Source organism: Ylistrum balloti, unplaced genomic scaffold, assembly GCF_031769215.1.
Source record: "Ylistrum balloti isolate Yb309-2 unplaced genomic scaffold, AGI_CSIRO_Ybal_v1 Utg369766, whole genome shotgun sequence".
NCBI classification, from domain to species: domain Eukaryota; kingdom Metazoa; phylum Mollusca; class Bivalvia; order Pectinida; family Pectinidae; genus Ylistrum; species Ylistrum balloti.
In genome coordinates, this window is record NW_026781962.1 from 168,627 (window position 1) to 196,530 (window position 27,904).

Consider the following 27,904-nt stretch of genomic DNA (forward strand, 5'->3'; position numbering starts at 1 on the left):
TCAGGAATATTGAAGGTACGCTCTGATGAAGTCGTTATAATTGATAATTCCTTCTACGCTTTTGTCATAATAAGATGCCAGGTGATAGAATTCTTCCTCGGAGAGATTCATGTTAAATTGTCGTAAAACTCTGCGGAAGTCCATAGCTTCTACACTGCCCGAATTCCCGGGATCAAGAGAACGGAAATTCCGTCTCATTTCTTTCCAATTTTGCATCACACAATCCCGAACCCTGATCATTGCTTCGTAAAATTGGTTAGATGCGGGACCGTTTTCAGTCTGGAAATACAGAAAACATTCATAGTTTAAGAAACTAAATTTAGTAACAACTGTTTCACCTTTAACATGACAACAAATACAATCTAGTTAATCCTTTTTAAAATAATGTATTCACAGATTCTCAGGTACACTACAAAGGATAAAATAGGGGGTGGGGGGTGGGGGCGGAGATTTCATTCTTTCATATGCTTTTCATTTTTGACATTAATGATAAAAACTTTTTTCTGTTTGTGATTGAGATGCTTGACTATCCTTTGATGCCAAAATGTATAAACATAATTTCTGTTTTTTCCATTTTTTTTCTTTTTTTTTTTGGACATTTTCACTGTATTTTGATCAGGAACCTAAATTCAAAATTCACCTTTTACCTTTGTATACAGTTCCTAAAAACCTTAACTATGTACTCACTGTTACTCGTGTCGAAGGTATTTGTTTCCTTGATGTGGAGGGACCAATTTGGTCGCCACCTTTGAGGTTTATGATGAAATGCCTGAGGAAATCAACGTAGGAGAACGTTCCATCTTCCTGAATATCATACTTTGTTAAGAGATCGCTGATGTCATGCTGTGGAATCTGTACTCCAAACTTATCAAAGATTTCTGAATGGTAACAAAAATGTATTAAATCATTTTTGAATGATTAAAACAAATTTTTAAATATCACTATTTCAGAAAGTTAAAAAGAACCACAGAAAAACTCGAAATATTGTTACTGATAAAATTAATGCTTATTTTGTGAAATACATGTAACAACTTATTAATGGGATGCTTATCAAATAACCATTATTTATCATTATTTATTTATTTTTTTTATTTATCTATTTATTTTATTTATCTATTCCAATATTTATTTATTTCATTTATTTATTATCTATTCGAATATCTATTTATATTTACCAAACTATATATACAAACTATATATACAGTGTATGTACCCCCAACTATATATACAGTGTCTGTACCCCCTCCCCACCCCCAAACTATATATACAGTGTATTCCCCCCCAACTATATATACAGTGTAAGTACCCCCCAACTATATATACAGTGTATGTACACTCCCAACTATATATACAGTGTATGTACCCCCCAACTATATATACAGTGTATGTACACTCCCAACTATATATACAGTGTATGTACCCCCCAACTATATATACAGTGTCTGTACCCACCAAACTTTATATACAGTGTATGTACCCCCAACTATATATACAGTGTATGTACCCCCCAACTATATATACAGTGTATGTCCCCACCCCAACTATATATACAGTGTATGTCCCCACCCCAACTTTATATACAGTGTATGTACCCCCCAACTATATATACAGTGTATTCCCCCCAACTATATATACAGTGTAAGTACCCCCAAACTATATATACAGTGTATTCCCCCCCAACTATATATACAGTGTATGTACCCCCCAACTATATATACAGTGTCTGTACCCCCCAAACTATATATACAGTGTCCCCCCAAACTATATATGTACCCCCCAACTATATATACAGTGTATGTACCCCCCAACTATATATACAGTGTCTGTACACTCCAAACTATATATACAGTGTATGTACCCCCCAACTATATATACAGTGTATTCCCCCCCCAACTATATATACAGTGTATTCCCCCCCCCAACTATATATACCCCCCCAACTATATATACAGTGTATGTACCCCCAACTATATATACAGTGTCTGTACCCCCTCCCCACCCCCAAACTATATATATGTATCCCCCAACTATATATACAGTGTATGTACTCCCCAACTATATATACAGTGTATGTACCCCCAACTATATATACAGTGTATGTACCCCCCAACTATATATACAGTGTATGTACCCCCCAACTATATATACAGTGTATGTACCCCCCAACTATATATACAGTGTATGTACCCCCCAACTTTATATACAGTATATGTACCCCCCAACTATATATACAGTGTATGTACCCCCCAACTATATATACAGTGTATGTACCCCCCAACTATATATACAGTGTATGTACCCCCCCAACTATATATACAGTGTATGTACCCCCAACTATATATACAGTGTATGTACCCCCCAACTATATATACAGTGTATGTCCCCACCCCAACTTTATATACAGTGTATGTACCCCCCAACTATATATACAGTGTATGTACACTCCCAACTATATATACAGTGTATGTATCCCCCAACTATATATACAGTGTATGTACTCCCCAACTATATATACAGTGTATGTACCCCCCAACTATATATACAGTGTATGTACCCCCAACTATATATACAGTGTCTGTACACCCCCAACTTTATATACAGTATATGTACCCCCTATATATATATACACCCCCTCCCCACCCCCAAACTATATATATGTACCCCCCAACTATATATACAGTGTCTATATGTACACCCCCAACTATATATACAGTGTATGTACCCGCCAACTATATATACAGTGTATGTATATATAGTGTCTGTACACCCCCAACTATATATACAGTGTATGTACCCCCAACTATATATACAGTGTATGTACCCCCCAACTATATATACAGTTTATGTACCCCCAACTATATATACAGTGTATGTACCCGCCAACTATATATACAGTGTATGTACCCCCAACTATATATACAGTGTCTGTACCCGTTAACTATATATACAGTGTCTGTACACCCCCAACTATATATACAGTGTCTGTACCCCCAACTATATATACAGTGTATGTACCCCCCAACTATATATACAGTGTATGTATCCCCAACTATATATACAGTGTCTGTACACCCCCAACTATATATACAGTGTATGTACCCGCCAACTATATATACAGTGTATGTATATATAGTGTCTGTACACCCCCAACTATATATACAGTGTATGTACCCCCAACTATATATACAGTGTATGTACCCCCCTAAACTATATATACAGTGTCTGTACACCCCCAACTATATATACAGTGTCTGTACACTCCCAATTATATATACAGTGTATGTACCCCCCAAACTATATATACAGTGTCTGTACTCTCCCAACTATATATACACAGTGTCTGTACCAGCCAACTATATATACAGTGTCTGTACACGCCCAACTATATATACAGTGTCTGTACCCCCCAAACTTTATATACAGTGTCTGTACCCCCCAAACTATATATACAGTGTCTGTACAGTGTCTGTACCAGCCAACTATATATACACAGTGTCTGTACCCACCAACTATATATACACAGTGTCTGTACCCACCAACTATATATACACAGTGTCTGTACACTCCCAACTATATATACAGTGTCTGTACCCCATCTTGTATTACCTAGTATATCATCAGCAGCAATAGTGCCTGTGTTGTTACGATCCTGATTTCTGCACAAACGTTGGATATCCTTCCAGTGACGGAAAATAACTTCCTTCAGTTGCTGTTCCGCAGACTCAGCATTGATCATCGGTGTGGCCATACGAGATGGTCCTCTAGACATTCTGGAGCCAGTTTTCCTCATATCCAGCTGTGAATCAAAAATCATAATAAAATTTAGTTCTCAAAACAGAAAATTCTCTATCTAACAAAAATTTATTTATTTATTTACAAGGCATCTATTTTTATTACTATATTTATATACATAATTCACAATAATTTTATTTTACAGCTGTGCTGTATTTCACCATGGAAACCATGTACATACAGGTACTTAGCACTGTAGTTATCTAATGGTAAGCCCAGAGGGTTTCCGAGATATTACCTCTGACTCAAAGGAACATGCAAAAGACAAACAATAGAATAATGGTATCCTCAGTGAACACAAACTGAAGAGTTAGATACAGTAGAGACAAATAATGAAATACACTACATCACACAGATATTTCGTCCTTCTAGAACTTGTCCGTGATGCTAAGGGCCTAAAAGGGGATGAAACATTATAAGTTGAATGATAAATATAAGAACTGGACAAATGTCTAAACCTAGATGGGATGGTTCAGGGGTTGGCTTATCATAATGCGATGAAATAAAAGTGGCTGGCGATCCTTATGAACAGCCCAGTAATTATTTATAGTTGGGTTTATTACTAGTTATCAGCTTATTGCCATTAAATTCAATAAAAGGCCTGAGAGAAAGGAATCATTCAACAGCTTTCTGTGTGTTGATCTGAAAAATCATAACTTTGACAAGTGTCACTCCAACAGAAAACCAAACATGCATTTTTTTTTTCTTGATTATTCAATTTTGCCAGCCATAACTGTCTCATTGAAAAAAATGTTTAAACATTGAATTTTTGATAATTGTATTTCAAATGATGATTCCTTACCTGTGTCATTGAGCGTGACATTGCTCGTGAAACAGCCCTTGACTGTGGGCGTCGTCCCAACAGAGTTGATGCAGGGCGCTGAGGAAGAGGTTCTAGTTTATCCATCTCTTCACTGGTTGATGAAAACTGCTTCATGAATTGTTTGTAGTCAACATTTCCAAACTCATTTGTTGGGATGTAAGCCATCAAGTTGTCAAACTGTAATAAAAACCATTTAAAGGTTAAAACCTCAAAACTGAAGGGAAAAAAAAAAGAAAATCCTTTGTTTTCAATCTAGTTTCAAAGGTATTAAATCATACAAAACTGTACTCAAACAATAATACTTTTACCTGTTGACATGTTTTGAAAATTCCAAGAATCTATTTCTCGGTCAATATATAAATTTTGTCTTCAGTTCTGGCAAAAGCACAACCAAGCAACTTTTAAAACACACAATCCCTCCCTCCCTCTTTTAAGCATAATTGAGTACAAATATTAATTTCATAAATCTTATCAGTAAATTCATGACATCAAAAAATCACTGACAGTAAATCCCGATATATTTGTTCTTTCCTATACTCAGATCTCTGAACCCTTCCGTCCCCCATCTCCATTCCATGTCAATATCAATTCTTCCTTCCAAGCTTGTTCCTTTATCTCAAACAGTTTCCTTACCTGTTCCTCTGTGATCCTGAAGGCGGTCTTATTAATGACTTCCTTGAAGTCCTCCTTAGAGACGACCCCAATTCCAGCGTAATCCAGGTCAGTGAAGGCTCGAGCCAAATTGTTAAAATGACCAATCACTGTTTCCTTCAAACGATTTTGTATGTCTTCCATAGAGTTTAGACTTGGTGTTTGGGCGTTGATATTTCTTGTTAGATTGGCTAACCACCTCTCTGCATCCTGGTACAGGATAATAACACAATTTAGAATAATAACAATACTGCCCTTTCTAAACGACATACACAAGAATATATAAATGCATTATAGAGACTATCCAAGAGGTAGGCACAAAATTGTTTCTTAAAATGGTCGGCCCCATCCTTTGTGTTGTATTAATATAAATTCAAGAGGCAACATGTAATTTCATATTCAAGGATTTGGGTAAACAAAATGGCTATTTTCAGGACCATAAAAAACCCTTTGACATTTCTACTGATTTGTAATAGATATAGGTGGGCTTATTACAGGCTCATGAATACAACCTATTGGTGTTTCTACAAATTTGTAATAGGTGTGGGTGGGCTTAGTACCAGGCATGGACTTATTATCATGAAGGTAATATATAGCAGTAAAAATGTTGGAACTAAAAAATTGACTCTTTAATACAGGAGATTTTCTGAAGAAATATTGTCTCTTTACCTTGATATAGAAATTAAATTAACAAAAAGTTATTGATTAACTTGGGAAAAATGGGCAAAAAATATAAAAATTTTGCAGAGCATGAACAACATACACGGTTACAAGATAATTTTAAAATCCTACAATAAACAAAAAACAAATAACAGGAAAAAAACAAAAAACCATATGCGTTAAACACAGGACAATGTGAAATGTCATATGTATATTGCACAAAAAAATATATACATATATAAGAATGATAACTCTTGCTGGGAACTTACATCTGAAGTGTTGACAGTGTTGTTATCCATGAACATGAGATAGTTGACTTGGTTCTCTGTGATCTGGAGCCGAGTCTTTAGGTATTTCCACTGAGCCTCGGTCAATTTAAACATGAAGATATCTAATGTTCTTCGGAAATCTGCCAATGGCATCATGTTCGTTTTATCTTTATCAAAAGCTGCAAACGCCTGAAATGATAAAGTCATAATGACAATGTCATTTTTGAAAATGGCTGTTCTGATCTTTTTGTTAACAAAAGACAAAAAAACTCTCTTATTCTTTTAAAAGTGTAATCTGATGTTTTCCAGCACATAATTAAACCCCTATCAATGTATAAGAACAAGCACTTATATAGCTTAGAGAGAGTTAAAACAGATTGAACATATATGGATTTACTGGTAATTAAATCTTATTACAGCTAACATATGACAACAAAATCTTTAGAAATTGAAATATAACTACTGACCTCTTTTGATATGGCATTTATAATAATCGTAAATGTCACAGCTAAATATTAAACGATAACAGCACCTATATCAAAACAATTTAATGACGAAATGATGCTCGTATATTCCATGACACTAATTTTTTTGGTCTATTCTTCCTAATTCCAGACAAGGAAAGATTTGTTGACTCTATCCACTCATATGACACATCTGCAGAAAAGTGAGAGAAACAAGGGGAGGTAATTCGATTTTACCTTGCTTAGAAGGTCGTAGTTTTTAGCGACCATTTCACGCAGGCGTCCCTCAGCCTCCTGGGGTGTGAGACCTACATACTTTGAGATATGTAATTCAGGTGTTCTATGTCCATAGGCAGACTTGCGTCCATCTTCAAATGCCATCAGGAAAGCTTCATAGTTAAGGCGACTTCTGTTGGTAGGTAATCCAATCCTACAAGCAGAAAGAAATTCACTTAATGAATATTTTCATAGAATTTATCAATGTCTGGTAATAAGTCCATCCAAATCAAATACAATAACTTTTTTACACAAATTTCAACAAATGCTGTTTCATTATGACATAAGCCTGCTTGTCAGTGTCTGACAATAAGCCCATTTTTGAAATGATAAGCCCATCTATAAATATTGCTGTTCTGCTGGAAAATGCTTTTTCACAAATAAAAACCCATTTTCATGCTTTCAGACAAAGATTATGTGTAGGCCTTCCTGGGTCCCATGTAGGATGAATATAATTTTGTAGCAAACTGTTTTAGAAAACAACACATATATGATGTTCAAGAATTTTGCAGATAATTTGTATCCTATAAAAATAAACAAACAAACAAATAAATCAACTAACTAACAAACAAACATTAGAAAGGACATGTCACTAACTTGCATAATTTATCCCAAGTCAGCATAAATTAATCATACTCACCTATCAAGGAGAAGGAAAAATTCCTCATCAACCATAAAGAGGCTGAAGTCTGTGAGGACCTTCTGGACATCTCTAACAGACAATGAACCTTTCTTCTCTGTATCGTACTTCATGAACGCAGCATAGAAATCTTTGTAGTTGTCCCTGATCTTATCTCTGGGGATAAAAAATAACTTTTTATTGATATCTAAATAACATTAACAATGAAAGCAAATTCTTGTGGGTTTCTTTTTTTTTTTCTCTCTTTTTTTCTTTCTTTCAAAATTCAAAAACTAAAATTTATAACTCACATTGAAACGTGATTATATGATAATTTGAATTGTAAATTCTGGACTGAAATGTCTTTTATCTAAATATCTTAATTACACTCTTTACCCTTTTCCTAGAGATTTGACATCTTGATTATAAATCACTTAATACAGTCATATTTATGAATAAGATACGAAAGCCTAAGTATTCACCTCAACCCATTTTTTCACGAAGTACACATGTACCTATTTTTTTTCGGACTCAGATATTCTACATATATTTGTGAATCATTAAGATGTTACCAATAATTTCACACTTCATTTATCAGTTTACACAATACCTGAGTTGTCGCTCCACCTCTTCTGCAGACATAAACAACACCCGCTCTGCCTGGTGTTGCGTGATCCTTTGATGTTTGCCGAGCTGTTGTTTATTATGGTCGATGATGTACTGTTTACTGTCATTGATGATCTTGCTACTCGTACCGATGATATCAGTGGGCGTGAACTCAGCGGACGTACCCAGCTTCACCAGGAAGTCTTTATGTGAAAGGAAACCTTTGCCAGCTGTATCATACCTGATGGAGTAAATTTTTAATTAATTTCATTATTTATCAATTATTACGATATCATGGATGAAACTGAAGAAAACATCTTACAATACAAAGAAGGTGTTGGATAGAAAGTGAAAAAAGGGCCCAATTTAATTTCATATTTTACAACTCGAAGTTTACTAAATATTTTGTACATACATTTCCCATAAGCCTTTAAATTCCTCTGGTGACATGGGTAGCACAAATCTAAATAACAAATCTCTCAAGTCTCGCTTTGTGATGATTCCTTTTCCACGGGAGTCGATACTGATAAATGCCTGTAAAAATACAAAAATACACACTCAATATCAGACACTTATATTGAGCAAAAAGGCTTATCTTTTTTTTCAGTAAAGTTATCTCCCTTGAAACTCTTACAAAAAAATATGCTCAATATGACTCACTCATGGTAGTGTAGCTAACACATATGAACATGAGTTGAAAGTTCATCTTAGTTTCGAACTCTTTTCTCTTGAGGTTGTAAAAGTACAGTAAGATATACCCTTAACTGAACTGGTTTTAAAAAAATGTTTTTTTAATAAAGGTGTTCAATGCTTAGCTTAATTACAAAAGTTCATATCAATCTATTATTATAAGTTGTGTTATCTTCAACTATGATCTTAAATATCATGAAATATTAATCTGATTATCAAACAATTGATAACCATGATGAACTTAATTAGAATAATAATTTACATACAGCATACTTTGAATATAAATTATTTGCAAAAATTAACTAATCTGAAAATAAAATATTTGCAAAAATTCACTAAGTGTTTCAGTAAGCATTCCTAATGTTTTTTTATCAAGTGATAAACTGTTTTAAATGTAATTATTTATTATGAAAATGTGAAGTGCCCCACAAAATTGACTAACGCCAAATAAATATTTCAAATTTCTCAAAAAAAAAATTAATTAATAAAAAATCCTTGTGATTAAATAACATTAACTAGTACTGACCCCTGCTATGTCCTTCCACTGCTGATGGACTTTCCGTTTCAATTCTCCATGGGCTTCCATTGCTGTCAACTCTGCAGTTGGCTGTGTGTCGTTATATCTAGAACAATATCATATTAATCAGTCCATAACGGATGTAATCATAAGATAAGAATTCAGACTCACATTGTTAGAAAATAAATTTTCTCATGTTTGATTTTGATTCCTGTATTTTTATTACTTTTTTTTGTTATTCAAAACCATATTAAATGATTTCAAATATCAATTTTGATTTTTTGTCTAAATCAAAACTATTCAACAACAAATTTTTCAAAGCTTTAAAAAAAAAGAAAGAAAGTTTTGACATAATGTACCAAACTGTACATTAAATCAAAGGAATCTGTATGTGTTTACAGTTGTTTCATTGAAATAACATTTGTTGAAGTTCTTTTTTCATGTTTCATTAATCAAACAATTTCCAATTCATCAATACAAAATTTCAATACATGACAAAATGACATTAATTTTTTCCATTCTACTGACCTATGAACTGAGTTGAGCCACTTGTGACCTTCAGCAGTGTCCCTGATCTCAAATCTCCGTAAGAAGTCTTCATATGTTATCCGTGACTTGGAGTCTATACCCATTCGTTTACACAAAACTTCATACTCATCGTCCGACATTATACACATGAACGAATCCAAAAGTCTTCGGAAATTACTTTTTGTAAGAATTCCATTGTGATCATCATCAAATTTATAAAATGCAGCCCGTAAATTCTTAAAAAAAAACAAAACAAACAAACGAAATTAAAATCTTTTCATAAATCAAACTTTCATATATAGAAAATGGGTATCGGTATATCTATCAATTATAACGAGTAAATATTCAATTTTATTTACAAAGCATAAGAAAGTTTGAATATGAAACACCACAAACTTGTGTTGAGTTTGTTTATTTCTCAGGAAGTTCAGAAAAGAACCATTCTGTGCATACGTGGTTGTGTCCTTGGGAAAGACACTGCACTTAACTTGCTCTGAATGCCATGTGATGGGCCTCTTGTATGTTGTTCAGTGAGGTGACATGGCCATCACTTACTATAAGGAGACCCAGCCTTAAAATGACCCCTGCTGCCCATACAACAAATAAACCCAGGAAACAAATGTTCTCCCCTAACAGACAACACTTACAGCAAAATTTTCACGTAGCTTGCTGAGTAATTTCTTCTCCACCTCATCAGCAGACATTCCATACTCATCTCCCCTGATGGGGTTGACGTGGTGGTTTCCAGTACGCTGTACATCATCACCTGGACCACGGATCCTTGGATCCTCGAAAGCCTGGACAAAGTCGCTGTACAACATAGAACTGTTCTGGAACCCAATCTTGGAAACAAGTTCCTGGAAAGGTTCATCTGCCATTGGCATACCCATACTGACCAATACCTTGAAAAAAAAGAGTAAAGGTTCTTCATTATGGATTGATTTCTCTTTCTTTCTTTTTCTTTCTTTCTTTTTCTCTTTTTCTCTTTCTTTTTCTCTTACTTTCTTTCTTTTTCTCTTACTTTCTTTCTTTTTAAATGAGAAATGCACATAAAATTACAAATCTAAAAAGAATCTTACGTAGGAGGGAAAACAATGCTGCAACTTATTTGGCAATATTTCTTCCAATAATATGACATTTTTAAGTACTTTTGATCATGGTATCAAAATGCTATGGCATTCGTAGTTTTATGATTGCCAAATAAATTACATAGAGTCTATGTTGAAGGAAAGACATTTTCTAAAGTAAATTAGCCCAACACTTCCTAGTGATGATTATAAAAAGAATTTGAAGACCACCCTTGTGTTTACAAATATGACTTCATTTAAACTTTCAATCTGATATAAAATTCAAACATTCACAGCAAAAAATGACTGATTGTAGACAAATTTTGAATATCTTAATTCTTGTCTGTTGAACCCTGTAGCGGCAGATAGAAAATCCTGTTACAGAGATGAATAAATAAATAAATAAATAAATAAATAAATAATATCTTACTTCTCTGAAATTGCGTTTGTTTACTTTTCCTTTGCCACTTTTATCAAATGACAGAAAAGCCTGTCGGATCTGCATCTTGTGTTGGGACATTCTGTCTTTCAGACGAGCCATCACTTCATCTGCTGTCATGTTGTCTGTTTTGTGTTTTGCCCTCCGTATATTTCGAATTTGTCTATAAGCAAAATATACATATTTCACTTCAGGAAAAAAAAAATCTTCAAAATAAAACTGAAAAGGTTTATTTTTTTTTTATAATTTCAGATGAAGAATTAATTATGTTTTGATATTGAACATCCGATCAATTGATAAATGCTTATAAACCTCTTGTCAACATAACCTTTAAATTCTTGTCCAGTACTGACCAGAAAGATTATCTTCCTAATCATTTTCCTCTGAGAATTGCATCTAATGATAAACTACTCTACCATCACCAGATGGTTCCAGATAATAGGACTGTCACCTTGAATATTTCTATAATTTGAAAATACATTATGAGATTGTAAATTTCAATAACAAACCGTTCCAGCTGGTCTCTACAACGGAAGTTTTCACGGACATGACTCTCATCATGAATTTGAGTACTGAGTCCGAGGAGATCTCCCGGAGTAACATCCACGTTAAGTTTTTCCAGGAATTCTACATAGTTAACTCTGCCGTTACCACAGTCATCACATCTCTGTAGCATACTGAAAACAAACACATAGTATTCCTTTAATAAACTCAAGGGGAAGTGGGGGAGGGGGGTGTCTTATTCTAACTCAGTGATAGAGGGTGGGCTTATTACAATACAATAAGCCAAGGAAGCCAACACCTTATTCTGACTAAGATTCAGGTGGTGGGGTTATTACAGAAAAATATGCAAGGAGTATTTTCTTAATTCCACTTAAAGGAAACAGATAATGATGGGCTTATTACCAAACATGGACTTCATGTGGTATAAAAAGCTTCACAGAATTAATCACTTCAAGAATGGGAATTTCTCTTTCATAATTTCTGGATTAGAAACAGTACATATTATTTTTTTCTATAAATCTGGATTTCTTTAAAGCTAATCAAAGAAATACAAGAAATGTGCCATCAAATTGAACACAAATAATTCTGGACTGTGTAGGTATAGATTCCTACAATTTATTGAAATAGTACCATAAAATTAGTATATTTTTCGATACATTAGTACCAGCGGTATGTACAATTATTTTTTCATAGGCTGGTACAAACAGCTAAAAATCTTCTCTGCAAATCAAATAATAAATCTGGTTCCAGTATTTGTTTTTAATATTTTGGCTTCCTTGATTTTTAAGCCTAAAGATATACTTACTGGCTGAAATGCTGGTCAGAGATTGGTAAAACGTAATTATCAATGACTTTTTTCATTTGTTCCTGGGTAATGTATCCTTGATCTTTATGGTCACAATCCACGATAGCACCCGATACAGACTTCCAATTTTCTGTGATTTTTTCTCTTAAGATGTCTTCTATCTGGAAATAGGTATGGAAAAGCTGGATTAATTTCAGAATTAATAAACCTGTATCTGAATGAATTTCTCAAAATTGATTAATTCAAATAAGGTCAATCTTCATCCAATAGTTTAAGTAAAGTAATTTTGTGAAGGTATAATATCAACTGAACATTGTCAAATATAAAAAAAAAAAAAAAAAAACAAACACGTATGCTTGTTAGAATTCTAAGTCCTGATGTTCCATTACCTTTGTGTTTTCTAAAATGAAATCATCTTTAATTTTACAATCCATAGTATCACAAGTAAGAAATCTCACCGTTTCCCAAGCCATGATAGCTGGTTTTGGATTTTCGTTGAATTTATGCACTGAATTCAGCCATTTGTGACCCTCGGCCTGTGAAATGAAATTTCATCTTTTTTATCACATACACAATCTGTAGAAACTTATTTAAGCATCGCTAAATCACAGGAAGTCAACACATTACCTCTTAACTTGAAGTTAGGGGGTGGGCTTATTACAGGACAATATCAAATTTATTTATAATTCTACTCTTTACAACAATAGGTAGGGGTGGGCTTATTTCAGGACAATTTCAGTAATCGTGCTTCACAGTAACTGATATCCACAGGCTTATACCTGGGCCTGGGCTTAACACTACAAAAATCAGAAATACCTACCAGAGATTCAGTTTCCTCAAATAGACTCAGGAACTGATGATAGGAGATATTGTTTGTATGCTCGGGGTCCAGTTTCAGCATCAACTGTTTGAACTGTTGATCATCCAACCGGAATGTAAACTTTTCAATGATGTTTCTTAATTCTTTCCTCGTCACACGCCCTCTACGATTCTGAATAAAATGAGAAAAAAAATTGAATATCAAAATTTTGAGCAAATTTTGAATTAAAAGAAAAGAAATCAAGCAGTACATTTATTTTATTTTTTTGTAATCATTAACTGACACAAATATAACCTGGGAAAATAAAAACAAATTTAGAAGGCAAAGAATCAACATATTAATAACAATCAGATGTGGATGTTCAAATATTAACTGCAAAATAAATTTCAGAACCAAAAAAATATTTTGAAAAAAAAAATGTGACTGACACATCAAAACTTGGGCATTAGATTGTAATGATAAATCTGGTATTACTTTCTGAAGAGATAAATTTTATTTCAATTAATATAGTAGTCAACACTTAATTAATTTGTAATTATGGAGAAAAAATCAATGTCTTCACAAGTAACAATTTATCCAATGATAAAAATCATTTCAAGGTACAACCTGATACTTAATGAACCTATTAGTAGTACAATGGCTGTTCCAATACCAAACAAATTTACTGTATTAATATCATATATTCTTATATCACTTTTATACATTTAAGTATTTCTCAACATTTTTTTATTAAATTTACAACTTTTAAATGTTAATTACATGTATTGTGTTTTCAGGCCTTCGAACATTCTTGTTCCTGACAGTGTTAAGATAATTTGTTATCACACTTACGATATCAAACTGTAAGAATGCTTGTTTGATAGAATGGTAGTGATTGTGTACATGTTTATACAGCAGTCGCCAAATATCATCCACCTCAAACTTCTGCATCTCTTCCCGAATCGGGAAAAATCTGAAGAAAAAATGTTGTCACTCATTTTTATAGGGTATTAGTTGGACTTACTTTTAAATGAGAAATTACAGTTTATTACAATCAATTTCATGATATAAGTTGCCATAATGATAAAAATATGTCTCCATGAATAATCATTAAAAATTTTGAAAAATTTGTATACAGCATTTTGAAAAAAAAAATAATAAAATAACTGAATATGAAATTCATATATATATGTAAAATTGCATTAAAAAAAATTGAAAAATTTTCTTGGCATTTTTTTTTCAGGTTTTTAATTACTAGATATTAGTGAAATTACTTGTGGCCTGGTTTGATGGGAAGTGTCTGTCCATTCCCTGGAGCTTGGGCATCTTGGAACTTTTCTAAAAATGCCTCCCAAGATATCTTGCCAGTTCCCCGGACATTACATCTGTAAATTACAACAGAAAATTGTCATATTGAATATTGATATACTGAACATTTCAAGATAAAATACATTCTACAATTAAAAACATTTGAAAGTAAAAGTATATCAATCCTAAGATATGTAATTTTTGATACATATAATATCATTTAGCAATCAAGAACAATACTAAATAATTCCTGTATGACAAATGCATATTATCTCCAGTAATTTAATCATAATTTTAATTATCAATTAATTTACAAAAAAAATACATAAAAATGTTAAAACAAGTTATTTGTTTTTTCTGTATTTTCTAAAGTATAATTCAATTTGATTAATTTTCATTCTGGATATCTAAAAAAAAATTGATTGCTATGTATTTTTTTGTATGTAAAAGTAATGATTAAAAAAAAAAAAACCAAAACAAAATCAAACCTTAATATAATTTTTCTTTTCCGAATATTTTTCTCTTCAACTCTTCAAATAGAATTATTTTTTCTTGTATGAGTAGATTTTATACTTGACATCTGATACAATCCCCTGTCTTTATTACAGTATTGATGATGTACCTTTCCATCAGCTGTTTAAATAGAGGGTCCGACATTGGGATGGTGAACTGTGTGAGAATAGATCTAAGATCTTCCAGATTTATAAACCCGTCCAGGTTACGATCAAATGAAATAAAAATCTTCTTCAGGTTCAGGTAGTTCCGTCTCATCTGAAAAAGTCAACAACAATATATCTGTTATCTTAGATGACTTGTTTCTTCCAAACAATGAATTTTTCATTACAGTAAATAGTTTCAATTTTCTAGGTTTTTGTAGATATATGAAATAAAAACTTTCAACTTTTGATATTTTCAAAAGAAATTATTTTAAAATTACATATATTTACTATTCTTTAAATTTTATAAAATTTTCTCAACATCAGGAGTTCTAAACTACTACAATGTAAAAATAAGAGAGTTTAAATCCATTTGTAATGCTAGTCAGAGTATTTATTAAAACAAAATAAAACTTTACTGTGAAATAATTAATTTTCGAGGGGGATTTATTTGCGTTGATATCATGGGAACTCTTTATCCTAGAATTCATGTGTCTACAAACTGTGGAATTACGTAGATCTATTGAGTTATATCCATCCACAAAAATCAAGTACACACAAAAAAGTATTGTATTGGAAAAACCACAAAAATTGAGCCCTCTGAAAATATATAATTTTCCAGCACTATCAGGATCTTTATTTCTTATTTCTTACAAGGGCTTGATGATGAATTAAAAAGTGTGTGTATTGATTTAAAATCAAATCTAATTTTTGTTTCATTTTTTTGTACAGCTGAAATATTTAAGTATTAATGATTTACAACTTTTCATTTTCGTTACTTTTGAAGCTATACTAAAGTTCTCAAATAATTTTATCACTATTAGAATTCAGTTATGTACCCGCAGTCTGAACTCAGCCTCGATTTGGTCAAAACTCATTTTCTGTAAGGCTTGCTCATCATCTTTCCTCTGTTTTAGGAGAGTATTTCCCATGGCAGGAGGTGGAGGCTTTTGGGGCCACAGCAATGCTGGTGAAATAAAAAATAGTATTTAAAATGTAACAAATACTGTTCATTACTGATTTTCAGATTAAACATAAAAAAATTGTGACAACATCACAAAGGGTATTTTTTTCACAGAAAAACGAAAAAAATAATTAATTAAATCTTAAAAAAAAAAAAATATTCTACCGATATGAGGGAGATTTCTAATAAGAAAAATCAACTTTAGGATTTGTCTGTATTATGAGATTAGATTTGTCAGCTAGTTATCTAGTTAGACATGCGTCATCTAGTAATACTGAGGCAAAAGGAAAAATTCAAGGTCATATATATAAGCTTCTATAGTCAGCTCACAAAAACACAAGTATGAATCTTGGTAGAAACTACTTTTTTTTAGAAATAACAATAATAATAATGAAAGTCAAACTCCATTCAATTTTGTCTTTTCCTAATATTTGTATTTCTTTTTTTTTCTTTTTCTTTTTCGTTCCTTACTGGTATACTATAACTAAAGCTCAAGAATTACTTCAGATTATATGCTACCATATGCATTTTTTGCAAAAATGGAGATAAAGGGTCAATATTTAGCATGTTTTCACAGATAACTAGCAATTTTACATTGTAAATTTTTTTTATTTTTTTTTATTCAGTTTTTTTGCCGTTAGTTAGTTTACTAAGTTTCAAGTTTTGTGGCAGGTGCATATTTTCTTAGTAATGTTTTTTGTAAATATTATCAATAATGAACAGCTTGTCAACATTCAAAGATCGTACAAATAAAAGTAAAAAATCTCTATAAGACTTGAATGCACTTGCTCCTATTCTAACCAGAATTTGATAAGGTGTATAAATTGATGTTATGATACTATGAAATATCTGTTGAGAGGTTCTCAAGATATAACATTGATTTGGTAAGGGACAGGATGGGATGGGATAGAACCGTATGAGACGGGACAGAACAGGATGGGACAGAAAGGGAGAGGACAACAAGACTGACAAAATGGTGGAGACATAAAATACATATATTAATACAAAGTATTAACATAAATAACATTATTTTGTTTGTCTTTTTTTCTCTATAAAAGTAGAAAAAAGCACACTACAAGAAGCCATGCATCATTTACAGCAGACAATGGGTGTACAAGCTATACATAAAACAGTACGATAATATAGAAAAACCAAAAGTGAAACTGCCTTCACAATTTCATTAATCTTAACTTCAGATCATGCTACCATCTGACCTTATGACAAAATCTACTTTGAATATCAGACATAATTTAAAAAAAAAACAGCATTTCTCAAAAAAAAAAAAGAAATAAAAAAAGATTAAAAAAAAAGTTTAATGTAAAATTCTTGGTAATTCGTTTCCACGGTGTCTTTTGTATTTAAAAGTTGTTCATTTATTAAATTTATATCTAAAAGTAAATCAATTTTGTTTTTACAAAACAGAAATTAAAAAAAAAACTTGTTTCAAGTTTCAAGTTTTTTCTTATATTTGTGTATTACATGGTTACTTTTCCTACCTACATTTCAGAAACTTACATTGATGAAATACAAAAATATCTAAACAACACAGTACATGTGGCTTGTCATTCCTTTCAATCATTGTGAGTAAACTTTCTTCTATGTCAAATAACTTGATATGGTACATGCATGTGCAGTGTGATATTTATGGAATACCTTACTCGGGAGAAAAAATGTTTGTTCCAGTTTAACCAAACATTTTCATTCTGAAACTGAATTATGATTCACAACACAAGTTAATCATAATAAATATTTTTCAAAACAACAGAAAACAAAGGAATCCTAAAAATACACTTTTAAATAAATATTGATCGTAATGTGAAATCAAAAGTTTCGGGAAAGCAAAACTGTTAATAGCTGTAACAGAGTATTAAGTGGTATTGTTTCTGAAATTTACATACCAATTAAGAAGTTAATACTATTTGGGAAGGGATGTTATTTATCATTGCAATAGACTTCAACTTAACTAGTATATTGCGAAACTTTTTATATTAGATGTATTACCTCCCTTGGCACCATCTTGTGGTGGCGGACGAGAATGTTGTGCCACGCTTACACCCATACGTTCCAGAAACTGTTTGTAGTTACACAAACCAGTGTGGTGGAAGTCGTACCGCATCCAAAGCCTACCAACATAATGAGACAGTATGACGTATAAAGCAGAACAGACTTACTGTATTTGCCCTTCAATAAGTCCAGGGGGATAACATGTAACATCTGACATAGGGGTGGGCTTATTACAGGATATGAGCCTAGAGGGATAAAACATAAAACCTGACAAAGGGGTGGGCTTATTACAGGACTTGAGCCCAGAAGGATAACACATAACACCTGACACAGGGGTGGGCTTATTGTAGGAAAATATGCCCAGGGGTCAACACATGATTTTCTTGCTCGAAGTCAGGGGATGGACCTATTACAGGCCAATTAAATAACAATGGTTTGTACATAAGCGGGCCTAATACCAGGAGTGGGTAGATTTCAAGAGGCGTACAGCAAACATTTAACATATAGCTTTCATAGTCATTTCCAGTACAGCAATGAATACTCGAAATGTTTCCATTTATGTGATAAATTTTAATACTAAAGACTGTCTTTCTTTACTTTTTTTACTTCTTTTTTAATGAAACTCATTTAAAGTACAAAATGCCTTTCAAATCTATGCATTAAGTTTCAAAAAGCCTTATGCAGCAAGATTTTAAAATCAGCTTAAAAAATCGAAATAATATTATCACAGAATATTACACTCACTTCTCAAACTGTGAATCAGAGAGTTTGAAACAGTAGTTATCCAACACTCTGCGTAGTTCGTGTCGCTGGATCTTCCCATCCCTGTTATAGTCAAACATCTGTAAAGCTTTGATGACCGCCTTCATATTGTTGGAAATCTGTATAAAAAGAAAAACCAGAATTGTCACCTAACTTAACCATTGAATCAGAGCAAGGATGTGAACTTATTCTGAGACAATAAGCCCAGAGAACCAACACTGAACTTTTGCCTCAAAGCAAGAAGGTGGGTTATTTATGAGACAATAAGTCTAAGGGCCAACTTATAACTTCTGAATCAAAGCAGAGAGGTGGGCTCATCAGGGGATAATAAGCCCAGCAGCAAACATGTAACTTCTGTCTCAAAGCAGGGAGGTTGGCTCATTATCGGAAAATAAGCCAAGTGGCCAACATGTAACTTCTGTCTCAATGTAGGGAGGTGGGTTCATTATGGGACAATAAGCCCAGGGGTCAACATGTAACTTCTGTCTCAATGTAGGGAGGTGGACTCATTATGGGACAATAAGCCCAGGGGTCAACATGTAACTTCTGTCTCAATGTAGGGAGGTGGACTCATTATGGGACAATAAGCCCAGGGGTCAACATGTAACTTCTGTCTCAAAGCAGGGAGGTGGGCGTATTATGGGACAATACACCCAGGAGCCAATATGTCTAAAAGCAGGGAGGTGGACTCATTTATCATAACATTGGAAAGTGAATTTTTGGCCAGGTCATTTGAAAATGGATAGCTAGATGTAACAAGTTTGAATATGGCAATTTCCTTTTAGTTTTGAACTACCTTACAGGTAAATGAAGTCTTTCTTCACCTGAGAGGAGGATTAGATAGAGGGCAGTAATTGATGGATGTTGGATCTCTGGTCTGAGTAGATACACAGCAGTCTCTCTTATCTCTGAATCGATACCTGAGACTTCGAAATTTGACATGTAAAGGTCAAGGTCAAAGTACATCCATACTGTGATTCACTTACCCGATCTTTCAACATCTTTTCAATCATATCGATGTTGATTTCTCGTGCAGTTGTCGGAGGCATGAACCTGCAAATAGACAAAATAGCATTGCTATAGTAACATAGAAGGTCAAGTCAGGTGACTTAAACATAACACAATCATTATTTACTTTAGAATCCTGACAGGTTTTCCTCAAGTAATCTGGTTTCCTCCAACAGTTAGACCACTCACACACTTCAGTCTGGGTCTACTTGAGTGATTAGATAAAAGAGATCTTTTACACAGATTTAGTCTATAGTGTATATAATAAAAACAAATTTTGTTTGTGTGATGACAAAATACCTAATTTCGTAATATTGAAAGAAAACACCGTAAAAGCATTCAATATCTTTTTCAATTTAGAATGAACAAATATTTGATAAAACTCCCTGTTTAATGGATTAAATGCCCTTGTCAAGAAAAATATATATACTTTTATTGTAAATCATAGAAAGACTGCATACAGAGACTTTTCTGTTCCCGAACTTTTCAGTACTCTATTCTTTTGAAAAGTTGAAAATGTCTATGATATTTGTCTTTTTGTATTTTAAAAGAGTTGTGAAAATAATTCAAACATTCCTGTCCATCAATGAAGATCTGATTTCCATTCAAATACATGTATTGGAAAGCTGCATTCTAATTTTTTCCAGATATTAACTTTCTAAAATTAGACAAATATACTCAAAATTAAATGAAAATTTGTCATCAAACTCAATCCATTATCTCACCTCATTGGACCATTGACACGTTTTTCTGGACTGGCTATTCGGGTGTCTTGACCATAAAACTTGTCTAAAAAGTCCAAGTACTTGACCGTTCCATTTGGGTTTTTGTCAACCTAATAAAAAGTTGTATTAAAAAATAAAATTAATCTAAGTAAATAATTAAAAATAATTGGAAATTATTATTAGCATACATTATACAAGACATATTAAAATTTTCCACTTAAAAAACTTCACAAGTGTTTGTTGGTTTTTATTATAAAAACACAATATATTCAATATTGATGAAATATTACTCACTTAGAAAATGCACAAACTTCTTAAATATCTCCATCACATTCTAAACTGAATATTGAAATTTATTCATTATGACCTTGCTTTATTTCAAACTGGAAAATATTTACAAAAAAAAAAAAAAAAAAAAAAATTTACCTATGTATTTATGTATAGTCATCTGGGTTTCTTTTCTTTTTTTCAATTTTAATTCAATAACTGAACCAGACAAATCAGTAACTAGTTATAAAGTTACAAAGCAAATCATCTAAAGTTGTGATAGTGGGTATAAAAAGTAAGATATTTGTTGTAAAATGCTCTAGGTGTTCAAAAACGTTTTTAAATGAAAATAAGATGAAAGTTCTACTGTGAATATGACTGTGTATTTACTATCATTGCATTAGGTATCTTACTGAGTGGATTACATAGATAAAATCTAAATTGTGCTTGTTTGATGAAAAAATAGGAAAAAAATAATAATATTATTTGAAATTAGATTTATTTGACGTATCATGTTTTAAATTGTTCTAAATTAGGTGATTGTAAATTCTTCAAATAATTTAATTCTTTGGGATATATTTTGATTTTATCCAAAAACATTTTAAATCAAATAATTTTTGAGTTGGTTAAAACATTTAAAATGCTGTTTAGAAAATAGGAGCAATATTAAATAAACTATCTTATTCATATGAAAACTTTTACTGTACTCTCAATTAGAAAATTTAATTTTCTGTTTAAATAAATTTATAACATATGCATTAATTGATATTATTATTCAATGCTCTAACTTAACATAAAGTCATTTTAACGTCATTAAAATTCTAAAATGAATTTTCAGTAAAATACTCAACCTGACATGATTATTTATTGATAATTTTCTAAATTAAAAAGTTTGAAAAAATGACAATTTTCTCAAATATTTTTTTGAAGAATATCCCTAACTGAACTAAAATCCCTATGTGCCTCAAACAATAATACTTATTAGTAGTAAGTATTTTCTAACATAAACTGTTTATAAAAAATATGAATTACATGTGTGAAAAACCACAATTATATATGAATGGTAAAGTTAGAATTCATTTAGTCTAGTGTATATGTATCTATATGTTGGATTTTATTATAGATCAAAAATTATTTAAATACAAAATATACTGCTTTAAAATACTATAAAAAGGAATCAAAGGCAAAAAGATTATATAGCAATGATCATCAACTCTGAATATACAGATCAACACTAGGAACTTTGCTGAGGGAAATTCACCAAATCCAGGGAGAATGCATTTACCGCAGGAAGTAAGGAGGGAGAAATTATTATCAGGGTGTGTGCTTCTGAAATGGGAATATTGCATAGAGGACTGGATAGAAGATTGCGAAAAGAAATCTACCAAAGAGAGACACACAATATTGGGTGGATCTTCAAGAGTTGTGGTTCTTAGATGAGTTTTTTTATCTAGTGCAAAGTATCACCATGCCACACTATAAAAGTTAAAAGAATATTTCATATGGCAAACATGACAGGATTTTTTTAACTGCATCTTATCCTTGCAATGAGACTGTTTATATTTACAAAACACTCAATTATGAAAACAACAATAATAAATAAAGTTACAGTGTAAAACAAATGCAAAGTAATATACAATTGTAAGCAACTCATTAAAGATTAAAGCAACATCCAATATATGATTTCATAAATTAAAGAAAACAAACAATATATCATATCTCCTCAATAAAAAAAATCTACAAAATTCTCAACAAGGCATTGTATATATAGACAGAGCAATTTTGATTTAAAGTGCAGTATTAATTAAGCTGTACGCGCCGCACGTGTAAAAGGCTACAGTGACAATATAATGACAGGCTTACCTACCCAACATATAATATACAAAATGTTTCCATTAATTTTTAATATTTCCAACAAAAACTATCTATTTGTGAGTTGTGACCCTTTATCTCACAAAGCTACTTGGAATATTTCTATTGCAAACTGCCACTCTGAGTTATCATTAATTGTCCTTTTGGTTATAAAATCCAGTTTATTGTGAAAAAAAAAACCCAAAAACTTAAAAACAGGATAATTATATTAATAACAAATTACTATTAATTCTACCTCCCTTAAGAATTATTATACCATTAAAAATACTTTTTATATATATTTTTGCCTTTACTGCTATAATTCTAAGACTTACAATAACATTTACTCTATTCATATTTAAGAGTTTCTCATTAAACCATTCTTTGAATTTGTGGCTGATTCTCCAAGGGATACAACAAATTTGAAAACTAAAATACATTGTATATTGAAAAGTATGCCATGGAAAGTACACATAAAAAATGCCTTTTAATTCAAATTTTCAATTACTTTGAAAAAAGATTTCAAAACTTTTCAGAAAATCTGAAAAAAATTAATACACGAATAAATAGATGAAATATCGCTTGGTCAGTTCCATCTCTGATAATTATTTATGCCCTGTCATGGGTGAGAGTTGGAAAAAGAAGGGTGAGTTATTTTTAGACAGACACTACAGATGCCACCGTAGCATGGGATAATATTGCACGCCACCACACGCCATGACGACATGTACACCACCACAGATCACAGTGAAAGCGACATGTCATCCAGGATACCTTTGCTAAAACTGCTTCAAACTGCTCAGTGGTGAGATGACAACAAAATGACTCGAGAACGCGGCGAAACTCGCCCTTAGTTACGCTCTGATTTTGTTCAATATCGTAAGTATGAAACCCCTGTAATTAAACAATGAGTAGAGAGGATTAGTACCACAGCCCTATTAGCCACTAATTACATCATCTACCTGTAATAGATCTAAGTCTATTGCCTTCTTACCTGAACTATCAGAACACTTTTCTTTCCCTTCATGTTACCATTTTCGAAATGAATCCAACAAATTTGAGCACTATCTAGCTGAATTTTGCATAATTTTCTTACCTATATCATATCACCTTTTACATGCAGGTGTTAGATAAAGTTTATGAAATTATAAGCTGCCTATTCACTAGATTGAATTACTGTTTTAATATTACACCAATATAAAAGGATTGATTTCTGAATTTTCCCCCCCATATTGTCCTTAACTTTTTATTCATTGTTGGTTTAGCCTTTTTCTCTTCGATACAAACTTTAATCATTACATGTGGTCAACTTCAATTTACTTCTTTTTTTTTTTAATGTACATTTTCTAAAGAAAACAAAAACAAAAAAAAATCCCTCAAAATGTAAAATTAAATCAAAAATATTGTATATAATTAGTTCATTAACAAAATAAAAATATATTTCTTATAATCAAAATCAATTTATCTCATGATGAGGCGTAGACCTTCTCTTTTGAAATGTAATTTTAACTGATGCGTGTATAACGTAAAATATGTCTTTTATTTTGATCACCATGATTTTTTAAGTGTCTCGTAAGCTGAATCCAGCTTAACATCATTATGTCTGGCAATATTTTAATGTGTTTTATTGTAAACTATGATGTATGACACTATATTGAAATATTATTGTATTGTAATGTCTCGGATATCAAACTTAATTATGATTACTGGAAATCAAAACTGATGAGATGTTTGCAGTAGACATGCCTCTAGTCCTACATAGCCGATCACAAAAGCATCTTATAAGTAGCTTCACACTTTTCCAAAGTTAGAAAAAAACTAGCCAAATATTATACTAGATTTTAATGAAAATGATACCAACAAACTACAACTGTATTTCATATGTTGGAAATGGAAATTTTAGATCAGAATTATGTTTCATTTTTTTTTTCATAAAAAAGAAATCTAAAACACTTGGATTTTCAACAAAAATAAGATTATGAAATTCACCATTTACGATACTAACCATCTCACTTTAACTGAATATTGTTATTAATCACCTATAAACAATTCTGTATTTTTACCTGATTATGGTTTTACCTTTTAAGGAATGTTTCAATAAAGTGTCATATCTACCTATTTTTTATCACAGGAATGATTAAAATATTAAAAAAATTGATTTCGATAAATAACAGTATTAACAGCTAAAAAGTACAATGTACATTATGTACAATTTGTTTATAGCTTCTATGTTTACTAGAAAATACATGAATAGGACTACATTTGTAAAATAATGTGTTTTCCATCTCACACATATGAACAAGTATGGGATGGAGATTTTTTTTTTCTTTTTTTGATGTGGGGGTGGGGGTAGGTGAGGGGGTGTTGGTGTTGATTTATTTACGGCACTTTTTTATGATACTTTTCAATAAATCAAATATTTTGACATTTTACTGAATATCAGTAATGTTTAAGTATTGCTAAAAATTATCAATTTTAAAATATGACAAAATGATTTCATTTCAACTGTTTTAATCAGTGATAAGCCAAGGGAGACTAGAACAGTGTTTTGTATTACACTTTAAAGGCCATACTCGTATGATATATTGTGTAAACTACACTAAAAGGAATATATAGTATATATTGGTATATCAAACTGGATCTGGTTATATATTATGTAGATATATATAATACATGCATAAAATTTCATTATAATTAGAGGTTATGCAACAGAGTATCGTAAGAATGTCATTTGAAAGAAAATGATCAATATTAGCAACTGTAGTTAAAACGATAAAATAATTGCAGAATACACTGAATATAAATCAATTATATATTCATAAAGAATTTTTATCTTGAATCTTTGAAAAATTGGTAAAAAAATTAGTTATCTTCTAAAATACTGGAAGACATTGTTGTTTTTTTTTTAAATTACATATTAAGGTGAAACAATACCAAATAAATCCCAATAGTCAATACACAAATCAATTATGCATTCAACATAACAAGCCAATTAACAGAAATGTTGATTTATTAATTAAAATTTCAATTAAAATCTGTTTCTTATATATAACATGCTTACACAAAATTTGAATCAATGAAAGCAGTTAATTCTCATTTTGTTTAGTTTGTATTTAAATGAAAATTTGCATGAACAGAAAACTGTATGACATGCTATAATTAATTCATTCTATTTTTCTTTCAATCCATTACTACCACAAATACCAAAAAAATCTCTACTGATACCAAAAAAAACTACTTTACTACAAATTTCCGAATGCAACCATCATGCATGTATTTAAAAGAACTTGAAGGAAAGCTTTAAAAAAATTATAAGAAATTCATGCAGATTTGAAAGCAATTTACAAGTTCAATGCAGAATGTTAAATTGACATACCTGTATAATATTCTGGTGGTTGGCTCTCACCTTCTCCCGTAACAGAGCCTCAACTTCAATACTAGACATGCTACCAGTTGGAGAGTTTACTCCAATCTCTGAGGCTACTGGTGATCCTGCTAAAAATAATAAACAGATAACATTGACAATCAAATTTAAAACCAGAACATTCACTTTTAACGTATATTGTATTTTCATTTTCAAATTCTAACATATTCTAATTAAATTTCAAATAGGATTATTCTAGTACTTCAAATTAGGTATATGGGATGTACACAACTGGCAAAACTTATTTGGTAATAAACCCATCCATATATATCAATGATCAGTAGAATTACAAACAAACTGTTTAAAATATCTCCTTAATAAGTAAATTTTAAATTCAGGTAAGTCAGATAAAAAATAGAGTGCGTCCCTGGGCGTTTAACATGTTAAATATTTGGTAATTACACTACAAACTCAGTTATATTTCTCAGAATTATCGGAAAAGTCTTCCAACACAAATATGATTATAAAGTTAGGTTTATATATCTATGCTACCATAAGAAATAAAATTTCATTCATTAAATTCTAGAATTTGTGATGCTGTGTTTTTTTGTTTTTTGTTTTTAATTGGGACAGAGAGGGGGGTTTCTTTATCAAAAACATGTTTTGTTCAATCACTTTTGTTAGCCTGAATAAAAGGTCAAAATTAATTTGGTAAGGGACCCAAAACTTAACATCTTTTTATCACAATGTCAGTGATCATACTTACCATGAGAAGATGAGGAGCCAAGATGTTTGAGTCTGGAGTGGTCTCTCAATCTAGTACTGGGTCTGGCATTAAACTGCACGCCTGTGCTTGCTGGAAGCAGACTTGGCATTGCGGTCGCCATGTTGACCTATAGAAATTTAAAATAAAAAAGAAATCTGATGAAATGTTACGAGACAAGATTAATCTTAAAAAGGGATCCAAGTAATATCACAGCACATAGAGCTTCAAACTCTGCATCTAAAGGTGAAAGTCTGATATGTATGCTTCAATTCCTAACAACAGCAGTTTGTATAATTTTTGCTGTTGTACAAGAAACTTTACCTAAGTTGCCTTGCAGCAAGGAGACGCCATCATCAAAAAGACTCCATGATTTTATAAAATTCCCAGAAAGAATTGCGAATAATAAACTGTAAAATTCCCTTAGATGATTCAAATACAGTTGATAATTTACTATTGTAAGGACTTTTCGACTATTCAATCTACTTCAAAATAGAGCAAATATGAAGTAAATATAATAATGTGAATGTGCTTTAACTCAGAACTTTTCCTTCTTCTGCATAGGTAAATCTTTTCCCCTACTAAAATTTGTCTGAAAGGAAAGTCATAAGGTTAATTTTCATTATCATCAAAGCATTATGATATCATTTCTTAAGATCTTATCATATTTGACCCTAACAAAAAAGTTAATTGTTTGATTGTTTGTTTCTTTTATTTGCTGGA

The 27,904-nt window shown here is 31.7% G+C and overlaps 1 protein-coding gene across 1 annotated transcript; it reads right to left on the reverse strand.

Moving 5' to 3' along the window:
- LOC132543808 (EF-hand calcium-binding domain-containing protein 6-like) lies at positions 1-27,305 on the reverse strand. Its single transcript, XM_060207327.1, has 30 exons — positions 27,185-27,305; positions 26,431-26,549; positions 23,829-23,948; positions 20,937-21,046; positions 20,679-20,693; positions 20,190-20,256; positions 19,186-19,322; positions 18,439-18,560; positions 16,313-16,440; positions 15,440-15,588; positions 14,784-14,894; positions 14,362-14,482; positions 13,531-13,701; positions 13,169-13,246; positions 12,711-12,871; positions 11,911-12,078; positions 11,393-11,564; positions 10,543-10,797; positions 9,896-10,131; positions 9,377-9,473; positions 8,576-8,694; positions 8,165-8,401; positions 7,576-7,731; positions 6,897-7,089; positions 6,196-6,384; positions 5,249-5,476; positions 4,595-4,792; positions 3,607-3,796; positions 677-878; positions 1-313 (listed from the first exon to the last, which is right to left on the reverse strand). Exons 1-30 carry the CDS (start codon positions 27,303-27,305, stop codon positions 1-3), a joined length of 4,683 nt encoding a protein of 1,560 aa, XP_060063310.1.
- Between the last annotated feature and the right edge of the window lie 599 nt (positions 27,306-27,904).

Excerpts from the sequence above, each read along its gene's own strand:
- LOC132543808 (XM_060207327.1), bottom strand. The coding sequence starts at position 27,305 with ATGGCGACCGCAATGCCAAGTCTGCTTCCAGCAAGCACAGGCGTGCAG. Across the intron at positions 13,247-13,530 it reads TTGAGGAAACTGAATCTCTG|GCCGAGGGTCACAAATGGCT; the intron begins GTAGGTATTTCT and ends TTCATTTCACAG. Across the intron at positions 10,798-11,392 it reads ACAAACGCAATTTCAGAGAA|GTATTGGTCAGTATGGGTAT; the intron begins GTAAGATATTAT and ends TTTTTTTTCAAG.